The 16093-nt window shown below is 39.8% G+C and overlaps 1 protein-coding gene across 1 annotated transcript in view; it reads right to left on the reverse strand.

The window, feature by feature from the left end:
* The window catches only part of LOC102374573 (AP-3 complex subunit beta-1), a 174342-nt gene that overhangs the window by 103867 nt on the left and 54382 nt on the right, over nucleotides 1–16093 (reverse strand). Inside the window, exons 11-14 of the mRNA XM_014521527.2 lie at nucleotides 6864–7050; nucleotides 5785–5915; nucleotides 3228–3336; nucleotides 1695–1845 (exon numbers count right to left, since the gene is read on the reverse strand). Of these exons, the coding sequence (XP_014377013.2) occupies nucleotides 1695–1845; nucleotides 3228–3336; nucleotides 5785–5915; nucleotides 6864–7050 (578 nt within the window). The remainder of the gene's footprint in view (nucleotides 1–1694; nucleotides 1846–3227; nucleotides 3337–5784; nucleotides 5916–6863; nucleotides 7051–16093) is intronic.

A 16093-nucleotide genomic window follows, 5' to 3' on the forward strand; every position in this document is an offset into this window, starting at 1 on the left:
AGGAGGGTGAGAAGGTAACTGTAAGCATGTATTATGCTATGCTACAGTTTCAAGATATCATTTTATAAAGGGACAAAACTAGAAAAGAAAAAATGAACTGGGAAAGTGTTTAGAAAAAAAAAACGAATATTCCCCAGAATTTAATTTTCTGAAGCAAATATGATGTCTACTTATTAAAAGGGAGCCATGGTAATACTGCTTAGGCCATGTAAGAAAGTTTAAATCTAAAAATATAGTTTTCGGACCCGAACAGTATTACTTCTCAAGACAGCAGCTTTAAAACCTCACAAGAGGCACTACAGTTGCACAACAGCATATCTGTGTTCTCCAAATGAAAGGGAAAGAAAAAGAAAAAATTTGAAATAACTAATCACAATTAAAAGGGGCACACACTTACTCGGGAGACCACTGATGATAACAGAATTCCCTAATTGATTACGTTTAAAGTTTTTTCCTAATTCCACTGCAAACTGATGCCAGCAAAACACATTGCTATTCACCTATTTAGTTGAATCCAGGGAATCTACCCAGCAAAATTTGTATCAACAAAGAATTCACCGTGATTTTGAATATTCCTTTGTTGTAATAAGAAACGCAAGTTGTTTTGAACACACACTGCGTTCAGCTTTAAGATGAGATTTTTCAAGATAAAAGTATTATTTTGTTATGCTTCACTCAGTTTTGATAGGTAATCATTGTTTACCTTACTGCTTAGAATTTCAGATGTTAATCTAATGAAAAGAATTTACTGGTAACTAGCTTTTTAACTTTGCAATGATGAAAAGCCTGTATTAATTTAACCTACAGATTTCATTTGTTCTGAACAGGAAAAACAATATAAATCACTTTTAAAATCATTAAATCCTGACTTAAATTAATAAAGTCATAATTAGGGCATTATGCTGTGTTTGTTATGGAAGTGGCAGGGCGAGCTGCTTTAATTACTGTCTGTAATAAAAGGAGCAGAGTGCGTACTGCACCCCAATCAGTGCTGTCAGCCACGACTGAGCTGAGCTGCAAACTCATCAACTGAGCTGGCAGCAGGCTACAGAGTAAAGGGCGATCATGTCTGCAGAGGCCACTTGCTGACAGCAGTGAAAGAAACAGATTCATGCAATCCAAGGTATTAGCCCCAATTACTCAAAATTTTAATGATATTTTAATACACGATAATGCTGTTGATAATAGGCAATCTTAAAAAGCACTAACACTTAAAATAGCTTATGACTGTCTCCCTTCACAGCCTTTGCCTCTAATATTTGGATCATAACCTTTTAAATATAACATTATTTAGAAAAATCAATTGTCTTAGTTACATAACGGCAAAATGTTGAAGGACTTAATTTTAGCTCTCAGCAAAATTGCTGCAAAAGGTAATTAAGTGTTTCATACAACTGCTTGATCACTCACTCTGCTTCCCAAGGTTACATCAATTTTAGGAAGCCACCCCAAGATTTTGCTAAAGTTAGATACAAAAGCCAAGCATAAAAGCAGGCCAACTAATGAAGAGAACCAAATACATTAAAATATATTTAAACAGGTAATTGCATTCCAAAAGGTGGGTGCAGATATTAGAAACTAAATCATAGGAAAAGAACAACTTAATTAGGTATTCAACCAAGGTTGAAATGCTGTATCCCCTCCTTTGCCCCCCTTCCCACCCCAAAAAACCCAACCCAACCCAACACATTTACCTTTCCTCACTTGTTTCAGATTTTTTCTTTGTTCTACCTTCTTTGCTGTCCATTTCACTATCACTCGATTCTTCACTGGAAGAACTTCCACTGCTTTCCATACTGCTCCCTTCTTCCTTCTCTTTTTCACTTTCACTACCAGATTTACTCTCTGAAATGTAAACACTATAACTTTATCTTTTTTTCCCCCAAACACCATATATTTACTTCCTAGAGCAGCCCAAATTTATATTTTTATTTTTAAAATCATTTTATTTACAGATCCACTTCACACTTATACCTGGATCCAATTAACTGAAGTCAAATTAGACTGTTTAAAAATATTCTTTTAGCCTAATACCAATGATGTTTTGTTATCTTTAAAATCTCTTTGTTTGCTGTACCTGTTTGAATTAGGACTAATTATATTAATTATAGCTGGATTTTTAACAATATCCTGCAAAATTACCTGCAAAAATTAGGACTTAGAGATGACTAAGTCCTCTAGTCCATCCTTTTGCTCTTTTGCAGAACTATCCTCTATACTAATTGCCTTTGTATTTTATCTAATTTATTCTTGAATACCTATAGAGTTAAAGATTTAACCACCAACTTAAACAAGTTATTCATTCTCTAATTGACCTTATGGTTAGAAAATGTTCTTAATGTCTAAATCGAATGTATCCTTTTCTAGTTTCAGTCCATTACTTCCAGCAATACAACCTTTAAGCACTTCTCCTCTATCATAACCTCAATTTTCAGGGGGAAATTATCAACTTGGATATGAAAACATCTTTCTTACTGTTCAATTTTGCATATATGCAACACAAATTCTTCTAACTCTCAAATGCCAAACATCAAGACCCTGATTCCCCAATTGTTTGAGCTATATTCCAATCTATAGGAAATGTCAACCTCATGGATCTGTTTCTCAAACATTTAGATGACCAAAAAATCATTTTCCTTTATCATTAAGACAAAGTCTATGCAAATGGAAAATATAGTAAAACAGCTCGGTCCACTACAGGAAGAATGGAACAAACAAAATTTTGCCTCTAGACGATCCAAGGTAAAATCTACTAAAGTGAATTTGTACTTTAGCACAAATCACTTATCAACAAGTCAACACATTATCAAAATAAACAATTTGGCACAAACCAATTAAAATGTGTAGGGTCTCTACTAACAAATTATATTTGTAAATATTTTTATTCCTACATATTACAACATGGGGGAGTTGCAAGTTATCAGTAACTCTCAATCAACTTCATGTTTAATAAGAGTAGCAGCTTTCCCAGTTATACTAAACTAAAAAAAACAAAGCAAAAATCATGTTTTACTCACTGAAATGGCATGTCTGAAGATATTATCCATATAGTTAAAAAATGTATCTGTAATCAAGAAACTTAAGCTTTTCAAGTTAAGCCCCATTTCCTCATTTATGCCTGAATTCTGGGAAACATTTTTTTCACTTCTCCCATTCTAATAATACCATGTTTTGAAGGCATGGTATAGTACACAAGAGACATGCAAGTTAGCGACCAAAATACATACCAGTATCACTGCTGCTAGCAGATTCATCCTCATCTTCATCCTCAGAATAAAACTTTTTAGTAGGCTTCTCTTTCTTTGCTTTGCCTAGAAGTCCTGTCCATTCTTTTGTCTGCAAGTGAATTTCAACATGATACTCAAAAAAGTTTCTGTATAAACTTAAGAGAATCATTTACCTTTGTAACATAGGAGCAGAGCACAACATGGTAAAGAAAGCTAATGGGATCAAAGGCTGTTTCCCAAGACAGGATTATAAATATGATAATGAAAACCATTATTGCACTATTATTATTATTTTCACCCATGAGTACTACCACAAGTTCTTATGCATGTTGACCAGGGTAAGGTGACCATATTAGGAGATCACAAGGTACTGCAAAAAGGATCATAATTACATTTCCAGGCCATAAAAACCCCCTTACTTCTACATGAGGTAGAAGTGTCGCTGACTTCAGCTTAGCAAGAGACCTGAGAAAATGAAGTGCACAGGTGGGCTTATATACCACCTTTCTGACACCTAAATCAAGTTTTAGGGGAGAGTGAAAAAGGTCAATTCCTTGCTATACTCCCCCCACTCTCCTCCCCTCTCCCCCCAAAACCCCCCACAAATAAACAACAAAGGCTGGTTCCTTACACTTTGCAAGCTTAAGTACCCTTAGGACAGCTCTGGTTTGCTTCACACTGTAATACCTCCTCTAAATGACAAATTCTTACACTCAAGGATCAGTAAACCACATTAGTGAATTGAGAAAGATGGAGTATCAGAGGACCTGTGAGGAATTCTTACAGGCCAAGGAAAAAAAAGTCAGAACTAGCTAAGCTAGAAGCATATTGTAAGTCTGTCGGGCAGTGATGTCAGTGATTTGGAAATCGCATCAGAATTTGGAGAAGCTATGATATACCAAAGGATCTACAGACACAGAGACTTGTAAAATTCTATTTCAACATGTTGTAGAAATTTTCTCCTCCAAGAAGTTTCAAATTCTCTACCTCCCAACTAATGCTCAATGTAAACCAAAAAAACCCAAACTATGAATTATTTTCTCGGATACGAGCAGGCAAGATTCTTTGGGTAGATGTGATACCCTTTATTAGACCAACTGAGTAGTTGGAAAAAAAATCTTTGCAAGCATTCGGGCACAATCACCCTTCTTCAGGCATAGGAAGTCTCTGCTGTTCTAAGACTCCAAGGAATGTTCTGAGATTCCTTGGATATGAATGGCTTGGAATGCATAAATAATCTGTTCCACATCCTAACTATTTTTGTTACATCTCTGGTATCACATACACACAGACTACTAAAGACAGCAAAACTAGAGTTTGAAAGGAATTTTCCTTGAGGTTACTGGGAGATGGCCATCATATTCACAGGTATAACTGTGCTCTGGGTGATAACAGCAGTGCTGTAAGTAAGGGCAATGGCTACATCAGGCTGCTGCCAACCGCAGAGCAGCCAGGAGAGCACCGGCAGCAACAGTTGCTCTTTTTGCACCCCTAGTACCCTCTGCCTCGCACACGCACACCTGGGCCTAATGCCCCAGTCATGCCCACTTAGTTAGGCTACTGCTCATGTCTGTCTTGAGCCTTATACAGAAATACATAGATGCATCTCACAGGATTACTTTCCTTGGGCTACCAGACAAAACACCTTTACTAGTATCTTCTTAAATTAAATATATTTTCATATCCTGTTCTATGCTAAGCTCTAAGCTAGAACTGCTCTTTCTGAACTAGTTTTCCATTTTTGCTAAACAAACGCAAATAGAACATTTAGCTACTAAAACAGGAAATCCCACTGCTTTACAAAGTCATACTATGCCCTAGCTTTTGCACCAACCTATCAAATTCCCTCATTTACCACTACACATCACCTCTTACTACCTCCCTATTACATCATATCTAAACTAGTCTGTGAATTGCCCACATCAGGAGACATGCTCCTTTCAGGACTTTTTCTGTTTTTGGAGCTCTCTCTCATACCTCTGACTCACTCTTTAATGTCATGATTTCACCACCACACCAAATGGTATTTTTAATAGCATTCACATACACTATTTAAGGCATCTAAAATGGACATGTGGACTTTGTTTGCTCTTGTTTATAATACTTTATTTTCTTCTGTTTAGACTTATACTTAGTCAAATTTGTATTATTTTTTCAGATACATTTTTAAGATAAATGAGATGGACAGGCATTTGCTTTACTGGAACCCCTGCATCATCTACAATCAAAATGCTGCTGCTCAACTAACAAGGCATGTATGAAAGTCATAACAACACAGGAAAAGGTATATTCATCTAAGAGGAAAGCACATAAGGTATCCTAATGTTGGAGCATTAGGAATGTTGGAGCATTACAAAGAATGTGAAACATCTAAAGATTTTCTCCATGAAAAAAATCTTTAAAATATGGATGCTTCCTGTTTCCAGCACAGACTAAGTAAACTAAATATATTATACATCAAAATAGCAAATTAAAGTCATTCTGGAAGAAAAAGTCATTTTAGATTTAATATCTGGTAACAACCCAAATAAAGTTACTTTTAATTATGTCAACGTACCGGCTCAATTACTTCAACATTTCGCACTGATGGGTCAGGCGCCACCTCTGGCCAATTGGATAACTCCAGGTACCCAGTGGCTTTGGTGTTCAGAATATGAGATAAGGTGCCAAGCTGGAAATGATCCCTATCTATTAAAAGAAGGGAGGGGGAAAATATACAAACAACATGAGCACCATCACAAAGAGCAATCTTAATCAGGGCTAAAGGTAATTGGCATTATATTACCTCAAATGTCATGGAATAAATATAAACTAGGAAACTCTTCATAGGTCAAAAAACTGATTTCAGTCCATAGATTACAATAATCTCCCCCATAATGGTCAATAAAAAAGCTAATCAGTCAGTGTGTTTAGAGGTGTTGCTCTGAAATGTAGCTTCTCTAAAAATTACTTTACTGTGAATATTAAGAATGACAGCACAGTTAAACAATCCATATACATGTCTTGGCACAAACACATCCAGAATTTTAATAGTTTTTCTTCAAAATGGAGCTGCTTTTACACCTTCAAAACCAGGATTAAATAACTATGTGAAAATTAAGAAAGCAAAATAAAGCTGTATTTTTAATTGAGAAAACAAAATAGTAATAGCAAAGTACACTGTACATTAGCCCTTATTTTTAAAAGTACCTCAAGAATCAAACCAGGAGAACTGCCACTTCTCAAAAATAAACTGAATTTGAATATCAGATTTTTATTACTTCAGATTGATAAAGCATTAATAACAGTCACATTAAGATCCCTCTATTAAGGTGAACAATCTTGCTGTGTGAATAAAGGTATTTTTCTCAATAGACGAATATTCTTGAGACATGCACCTATTATTTAAACCAAATTCAAAACCAACATGATAAAACTGATCAGTTTGTCCAGGATATCAGGTAAATACGATGTGTGCAACATACAAATCCTGCTTGTTGAAAAGCAAATGAGTAAGTCAAGTACATACTGTCTTTATACACTTGCATGTTAATCATCTATATTTGCCTAGTGACATTGTAGGCATATTAGAAACAGAATATGTTACTACATTCCTTCAGGTAATAAATATTCGGCAGATGACACTGGCAGTCATACCTTTAAAAGGAGACTCAAGCAATGGGGCAGGTTTCTGTGCCAGAAATATTTTTTTGGCATATTTGCTTAAAGCTCCACTCTTCTCGTTTGGAACAATAAGCTGCCTAATAAATCTCGTACGGTCTCTGATGTCATAGCTTTGATCATACTTGCCGAGATTTAATACATACTGGGTAAGCAAATTTGTCTGCGGGAAAAAAACAGGACAAGAAGAGAATACAAGTTATTTATGATTATTGATAACTCTGGATAAACATATTTAAAGAGGTAATAAAAATGAATGGTTATGTCAAACAAATGTTGTTCCATAGGGAATATGCATTTCTAAAGCTGCAAATGGAATTTTGAAGCCAAAGCACATGTCCTCCTCTGTATTGGGGAGGTGAATGCTGAGTACTGAGAAGCAGCCATGTGCTAGATTATTAAACTGCTGAAGTGGAAAGAAAGGCATCATTAAAAAAATAATCATATATGGCAAACCCGCTGAAGGGTCTACGTGAGGATAATGAATGTGGAAATACAACTAAAAACATGGCACTCAAAACTTAATCGGAAAAATATGCAGGACATCAAAACATCAGAGGGTATTAGGGGGCTGGCAAACTGCTTCTGCTGAGGTGTGTTTTATGAAGAGATACTGTCCCTGGCATAAGCAGTGTCTGCACTCTGACTGCACTCAGTTACTTTACCCTGAATTATGACCCATTAAAGCAGACACATGAATCACTGAACTGGATTACTGCAAATTATTTGCAGTGCATTTAGCTGTTACTTTTTCATAAAAGCAAGCTGCTGATGCCCTCTAAAAACCAGGATAAAAGACTTCTTCCATTTTTTTTTCCTGGAGCTTAAAGCCTCCAGTAATCTCAGTCATTTATTTATTTATGTAAGAGAGCAACTTATATTATTGCAGCTTTTTACAGCATAACAGGATTTCCTAATTCGATGTCTGAGAATATTAACATACTTTGAGTAATTTTAATAATTTACTTTAATTGTAAACCAGGGAAAGTAAGAAACAAGAATGTTCTGCTACAAATATCTTATGTTTGCAGGATACCTTGCATACAGAACTAACATCTACAGCTAATAAATGCATTTAAAAGTAATAAACCACTTTTATGTATTCGTTTCCCAGGCACTAAATAAAAAAAGAACAAAACATAATAGGACCTGGCAAAGAAACACATTTACGGTACACAAAATCAAAACTGATAAATAATGTAGAGTTTTTTAAATAACTTGTCAAAAGGGATTTTTTTATATTGAAAAACACAACTTTGTATATTATTTTTTGCCATAAGCTTAGCTTTACTATTGTGCTATATTATAACAATAACAACTTGAGAGTTTTAATAGTATAGCAGGTAAATTGACAATGACTGCCTAAAAATGACAGTCAGTAACAAATTTCCTAGAGATTAATTTAGTTTCATAATTTCCATGGTTACAAAAAAAGATATGACTAAACGATTTTCCATAGATAGATGCATTTTTTATGAATGCTTTTAATTGATTATGGTAAAAAAAATATAGGAGGAAAAAAAATCAGATTTCTGACTTTATTAACTATAAATGGTATAAGTATATAACATAATGCTATAGGTTGTAAACAATTTTAAAAAATTGCTAATGCAGTTTCTAAGGGTCTATCATATCCTGAAAAGAAATGCTTTTTGCCTCCCTCCCCAGTTTTCCGTGGACCCTCCTGTTTGAATCTCTATCAGGCATCTAAAGGAAGAGTCTGTCATAAGCTTATTCTCATGGGGGCCTATATGAACTCCGGATAAGAGATGGTTTTCTTTGCTTTACATATTTTACATAGTATTGGTGACTCTATTTATTATGTTGTACAGAGATATAGCATCATAACTTAAAAGCAAACAGAATACATAGACACATGCAGGTTCTGTGCTGTATAGCCCGAATGAGATGCACTGGCTGGAAGGGGAGTGTTTTCAGGTGCCAAGGGTTAAACAAGATCAGATTATCCCTTCAACAGCCTTTGCCATCAGGTCTCTTCTGTAAATTAAAACAAACCTCCTCCCACCTTGGCAGAAACCCCAACAGAATGAATCAGAGAAAACAGCATTTCACTGTGAATTGCCCCAGGGGCAGTGAGGGCCTCACTAGCAGGGAGAGAGCACTTAACACATTCTCGCACCAGTGCCAGTGAATGAATTTGGGTCTAGTATGATTTTGGTTTCTGCATAAGCAGAATATTTTAATAGAAAAAAGAGGGAGACATGACCCAAAAATATAAAATTAACCTCTTCTGCGTCCTGCAGTCATAATGTGAATATATTTGTTCTCTTATGGCACTACGGAAGAATGCCTTGTCCTCAAGTTTCCTTTAAGAATAATGACTAACTTGATCATCATATATAGCATTCAACATTAAAACGTGCAAGAAAAAGATTGATTTCTCTTGTCCTGTGGCAATAACTGAACATTTGTAAAAGAAAGAAAAAAAAGAAAAAGCCTTTTCTAGCTGTATATGTGGAAATAACACACTGAAATAATGGGTGTGAATTAAATAAAAGCAAAAAATACAATTAATGCATAAATCACCTTTGCTGATGTATAGAACATGAAAATTATTTGCGTGGGAAAGTCACTCTACAGGAATAAAGATAAGGAAGTATTGCAATACTGATTTGTAATATGATTAGAGAAAGCAACAGATATTTTTCCTACTGTGCATCATACCAGCACAGTTAAATTTTATACACCCACAAAGTATGTGTTGGGATAGATACTAATAATGTGGGAAAAAAGGATCTACTCTGCTTACATAATGGATATGTCCAATTTCTAAAGTGCACCGGCAGGTAATTTGTAATAAAATAAAAGTTGGGTTATTACCAAAAATATTCTTTCAATATGGTGTCGGAGACCTCCCTGTACAAATAACCCCAATCAAAAAATAATGCTTTCATTAAGCTACTGGAAAATACCCACCAGAAAAAAAGGGAAGTGGGCAGGCCGATACTTGTCCAAAAATTCTCAAGTGGCACTAAAAACAGAAGTTTGATCATTTAACTCATTTTAGCATAAAAACTACTTGCCTATATCTGTCCTGTGGGAGCATCTAAGACATCCTTGAATGGATAAGGAACTGATTCTGCCAGAGGGTGTACAAAAACATAGAAAAAACAACATAGTACCCAAGAGGGGAAAATAACCCCAAAAGGACAAGACTCTCCAGACTGGCACAATGGTTAACAATTATTCATCTCAGGACATGTCTACTACACATCGCCCTACAGTGATGTAGCAATGCCCTATGTCGCCATATGGCGCACTACAGCAATGTAGTGATCGCATGGGTCTACCCATGATCACCAGATTCATTACCATAGTGGCGCACTCCCCCAACTTATAGTGTGCCACTACAGCAATATAGCAGCAAAATTTACCTGTGTGCGACACACACACCACAGTAAACACCCATGCTGTGCTGTGCTTTAGTACTTTCAAAAGGAGATCCTAAAGCATGGTGCCCTAGGGGGCACAAAAACAAAGGCACCGGAGCAGCCTCCCACAGCGGGACCTGAGGCAGGGCTGACCCGCCCAAAGAAAGAAATGAAAAGCCCTGAAAAGCACTTACCACCCCCAGGAGAAGTGGAGCCATGCCAAGAAGGGCTGCTGATGAGGTTCATCAGCTGCTTTTACTGCTGGCTGGGAATGGCGTCGGCAGATGACGTCAGCAAAAACTGTTGCCTGGCAGATTTAAAAGCCGGCGGCGGGGAAATGGGAGAGGGGGCAGGAGTCGGAGGGTGAAGCTGCTCCCTGGGCTGCAACTCAGTAGGGTTGGCAGCTCAGCAGGGAGCTGAACAGAGACCTGCAGGAGGGGTCTCGACCCCATTAAAAGAATTACACACCCGACTTGGCAAGGCAGCTGGGCCAAGGAAGGACGGCATCGAGGGATCTCAAGGACCACAGACGCTGGACCCATGAGTAGGGTGGGCAGAAGCCCATACCCCGATTATTCTGGTCTTTTCTTTTCTTTTAATTTTGGAAGGTGCACAGAGCCTGAAATGGGGAAGGAACCTCCAAGTGACTCTAAGTCAAGAGACAGAACTGAGGTAGCACAGCAGATGCCTCAGAGGGAGAACAGTTGCAGAGACAAGGACGGTCCCACACCCCGCTGTCATCCGGGGTAAAAAGTTCATTGAGGGATAGGCAGGGAGAGGACGAGAACATCAAAAGGGACAGGCTGGCAACTCATTATTCGGCAGTCCTGAGGGTGGGTGTATGGCTGGGGTGTAGGGGAGGTGGAGCCCCAAGAACGCCTGCAAAGGGCAGCACCCGGTCTGCTAGAATCTGTGAGGAGAAGCCCCACCACTGAAGAAAAGAAGACCAAGTCATACCAGGCAAGTGTCGGAGCCTCCCTTGGGGGTGAACGCGACCCATCGCACAAGTCCTGGGGACACACCCTGTGGCTGGAACCAGGTGTGTGCTCGAAGGTTGCTAGAGAGTGCCTATACAAGACCAGACGCGTGCACATGGTGCCGTAGTAATGTTGCCATACGGTGAAGTGTAGACGCACCCTCAGACACCCAAGGTTATCAATGGCAGGTTCACATATACTTCTGATGCATCCTTCTGCCCTTCTCGCACATATATAATGAAATAGTGGGTCAGTCTCCAAAAGCTGCGTACAACTGTGTGCAGTTCTAGTCTTTACATCTCAAAAATGTTGTAGAATTGGAAGAGGTACAGAGAAGGACAACCAAGATGATTGGGGTATGGAACAGCTGCCATGCTAGGAGAGGCTAAAAAAGCTATATTCTTCAGTTTGGAAAGGAGAAAACCTAGGGGGAATATCATAGTGGTCTATGAAATGATGACGATGTGAAGAAAATGAAATGGGGAACTGTTATTCACCAAGTTCCAGAACACTAAAACTATGGGGCACCCCTTAAATTAGCAGGAAGCAGGTTTAAAACTAACACGAGAAAGTATTTTATTTTATTTTATTTTGTGTAGTGTGTAGTTAAACTTGCAGAACTCATTGAAACACAAAGTTGTAGAGGCAAATAACTTAGCCCCTAGTTAGCCCCCCTTTCTGACAAAGGACGAAAATTCATGGATGTAAAATCTCATTATAGCTATTAAACGGAACATGGATGTATCCTCAGACACCATTAAACTAATGATGGTGGATGCCAAGGAGGGTAAAGAGGGGACAACTGACTCTGGATATACCCTGTTCATATGCTTTCCCTCTAAAACAGTGGTGCTCAACCTTTTTATCCAGTGGGCCAGATGGGCTCAGGTCCCTTCGTGAACCGGATGCAGCCGGTGGACCCAACCTGGTACCCAGGTGTGGTGGGTCCCCATCTGGTCATCTGGAGCAGTACAAGGGACAGCCCACACAAAATACAGCTGTGGGGGGAAAGGGAGGGCTAGGGAGAGGCATTACCCAAGCCTGTGGCGGGGGGTGGGCTGTGGCCTGGCCCCAACCTTGCTAAGTGGGAGGAAAGGGGACATGGCTCAACCCCATAGGGGGCAGGGCCCAGACTGAAGCAAGTTGTACAGGGGGAGGGGGCACGGCCCTACCCCAACCCAATCATACACAGGGAAGGGGGTATAGCCCATCCCTGATCTAACCATGTGGGGGGAAAGCCATGCCCCAGTTTCAACCCACCACTCAGTATTTGGGATTTTGACAGTGGGGAGAGGTGACAGGATTAACTGACATCACTCCCCTGCTGACAAATTTCCAGACCCTTAGGGAGCCCTGAGGGCTGGATTCCAAAGCTCTGCAGGCTGCATTTCACTAGCAGACCAGAGGTTGAACACCCCTACTCTAACACTTATAATACTGTCACTTTCAAAAACAGGATTGTGGTAGGGCACGTTGGTGCCTGCCACTTTAAGCGCTGGAGCAGGCAGCAGCCAGGTGTTTGAGTAGGGCAGACATTTTGAAACCCAGGATAGATATAGGGTAAAGCAGCAGTTTGCTGCTGGCTGCTGGGAGAGAGACATCAGCCGGTGGAGCTGAGGCTCAGGAACAGCTTGGAGGTTTATGGGCTGGGCTCTATGGGGACGGAGGAGGCTCCTGGTCCTGAGCATGACCTGAAATCGCACCCTGTGGGGGATGGGTGGCCTGGTGGGGCTCCTAGTGGCGTGGGAGCCCCCAGGAAATGCCAGGCCAGTTATCACCCCAGTGAAAGGTGGACTGGGGTGCCTTAATAACCCCAGCTGCCACAACTGGGTAGGTAACCATGCAGTAGGGCCTGAGAAGGTAGACCCATGTAAGAGAGTGTGGGCTAATTGCTCAGAAGTCTGACTTGAGGTACCCTTGACTGATCAATGCTGGGGCCAGGACCAGAAGGGTCAAAAGGGCCAGGGGCCCACCGCGAGGGACACCCAGAGCCGAGGGCCTGGGGTTCCAATGGGACTTGGAGGCTACTATTAGGGCTAGTGTTGCAAGCGGTACACAAGTAAGTGCTAAAGTTTTTTTAAAAGACCCACTACTCAACAGTGAACGTTTTTTTTTTAACCTATTAAAGGTAAATAAAAATGATTTTTTATACACTGTATGTTCCTTTATTATTCATATTCAAGTCCCTAACCCCAATTTCCCCATAAGCCTTTTGTCTCACCAATCATAGTTTTGCCAACCACAGGAACTTTCAGGAACCTAACACCCATGGCTGGCAAGGGAAACCTGTACTAAATTTGTTCTAGACACTAGTTATAGGGGAAAAAGCCTTATGTGGCATGAGAATGGGGACACAGGAAAAATGCTGGTAAGGGTCATAGGCTCATTACAAGGAAGCTTCAAACTCCACCTTAGAAAGGACTTTGACAGAGTCCATATCACTAACTTAATCTGACACATTCAGATGTAAAAGTAACTCAAATCACAAGATGGCAAATTGCACTCTTTCAACTGGAATCGCTGCAGCTAGGGGGAAAAAAAACCTTTCCCTCCATGCAAGATGCCTGAAATGACAAGGCAGTAAGCAGCTCAAACAGCTTTTTTAGTTTATCAGTACCTCAATCAGTACCAATAATTTGAATAACTTCTGAGTGGTGACTAAGATGTATTAAAGCCCACAAGAACCATAAAAAGAAAAAAAGTTTACAAATTTTGACCTACCTGTAGGTGCAGGTAGGTCAATAGACTGGCTTTGATAAGCTCCAAAAGACATAAGAACATTGCATAATTTGGACCAATGTGAGATTATTAAGATAATTACATCTTTACTAGGACATTTGTTATAATAAATACTAATAAAAATACATATATAAGCAGGTCTGCTGTGGCTGGAGAAGGTATCTTTTGCAATCCTTTTTCTAGACTCTGAACAGAAGCTTTTAGTAACTTTTTATTCAGGGGAGTAATGAAACAATCCACTTCATATGTCCTTTACTGAGATATTTTTATGCAGAGACCACTTTGAGGATATACTACAGATTTATTCAGTTTCCAATTGTCATCTGTCTCCATGCTAATCAGATTCCACACCTGCAGGGTTACCCTGATTCTTGATGTAAGAAGGAATAGCCCGGTAACCCATGTGAAATAGGGTCTTTAGTATATGCCATGTTATAAATATCAGCCCCTGGGGTGAAAAATTAAAGTGCAGTAGCATTTTTCCATGACGCTGACATTCCCTAGCCATAAAGTGACAGAGTCCCTAGCACCTTCACTGAGATGAACAGGGCACACTTCTCATAGCTATTGTTTAAAGCTGTCTAGAGAATTAGGGAGGTGTAAGTGTATCTGTTTATACCACTTAACTTTTTATACTTATCTCTACCATGATAAGAGCTAAAAACTATTTTACATAAAGTGAAAAGTTAAAGGAGGGCAAAAATGGAAAGTGGTTATGACAACCCAAGAATTATTTGTGATTGCACTAGAAGGCAGCCCACGGTTTGAGAATGTCTGAGTTACTTGATGATAGCAGTAAAATAATTTACATATTTGTGAGTTATTCATCATCCAAAGAAACAAATTTCTAGGGACTGCAGAAATCTGATACGGCATTTATGCTGTATCTTGATTGGAAATAGAAGCAAGTTGTATTCGGGAATGGCGAGAGAAGTAAAAACATTGCAAAAGAAAGGGTCATCACACAACCAATCTGCTGAAGTGTCTTCTGATATAGAATCAGGATGCAACAAGAATAGTACAGAATTCTCCCAGTTCAGACTTTGTTATAAAACACTGAGATAATCTAGACTAAATATCATTAAAAGACTTGCTTGTATCTTTACAGAACTAAGGAGTTGGATTAGGATCCAACATATTAAGAAAACTGTCTGAAAACTAAAATAAATGTTAAGAATTTTAGTAGTAGGTGTCAGCTTTTCATCATCCAGGATTCAAAGCTAAAACTTTTCTAAAATATCAATTCTACAGCCTGGAAAGTTAAGCAAATATAAGAAATTTGTTTCTGCTACCCTTCACTCCCTTTATTTATACTGTCTTCTCAGTACAATCTAGAGGTGCACTGATATATCGGTCCATCTGGTATCAGCAATGATAAAAGGAAAATTGACTAAAAAAGAATCGGCTTCTTTTGGCCAATGTGGCCGATAATATCACCAATAAATGCTGCATGCATGTGCATAGACGCAGCATGTGTGTCACCAGGAGGACAGCCCGGCAGCTTGGAGATCAGCATCTAGCAAGTCTGTGGGAGGGGAAGGGGTGTGTGTGGTGGGGTAGAACAAGGCCTCCATGGTGAAGGGGGGAGCAGGGCTGGGGCAACCCAGCCAGGGCAGAGTGGGGCATGGGGCAGTGTTAGGCAGCTCATCCAGGGGGTGAGGAGGGGGGTGGCTCCCACCACTGCGCATACCCCCGGGGAGCCATGGGGGAGCATGTTCCCTCTAGATTTGTGCATGGGTTGAGGGCAGGCTGCCCACTGCACACTTGGGGCCTGGGGCTGTGCTGGCTGCTTCCTGGCAAGGAGACTGGGCCAGGGCTATGCTTGGGGCAGGTGGGCAGCAGCAGCACTGGGATGGGGGGCTATGGGGTGGCTACAGGGAATTTTGGGGTGGCTGCAGCCCACCATGTAGCCCTCCTACTGGAAAGAGGCTGGTGCAGCCCCGGACCCGGAGATTGGGGGCCCCCACACCTGTCCGGCAGGAATCGGTACCAGCTTCTACAGTTCGACTGGAGAACAGGTACGAGGCCCTGGCGACCCTGCAGGAGATGGAAAGGGAGGAGGAAACCCTTGGGCAGGAAGAAACACCACATTCTTCAC

The sequence above is a fragment of the Alligator sinensis genome, unplaced genomic scaffold (genome assembly GCF_000455745.1).
Source record: "Alligator sinensis unplaced genomic scaffold, ASM45574v1 scaffold159_1, whole genome shotgun sequence".
Classification (NCBI taxonomy): domain Eukaryota; kingdom Metazoa; phylum Chordata; order Crocodylia; family Alligatoridae; genus Alligator; species Alligator sinensis.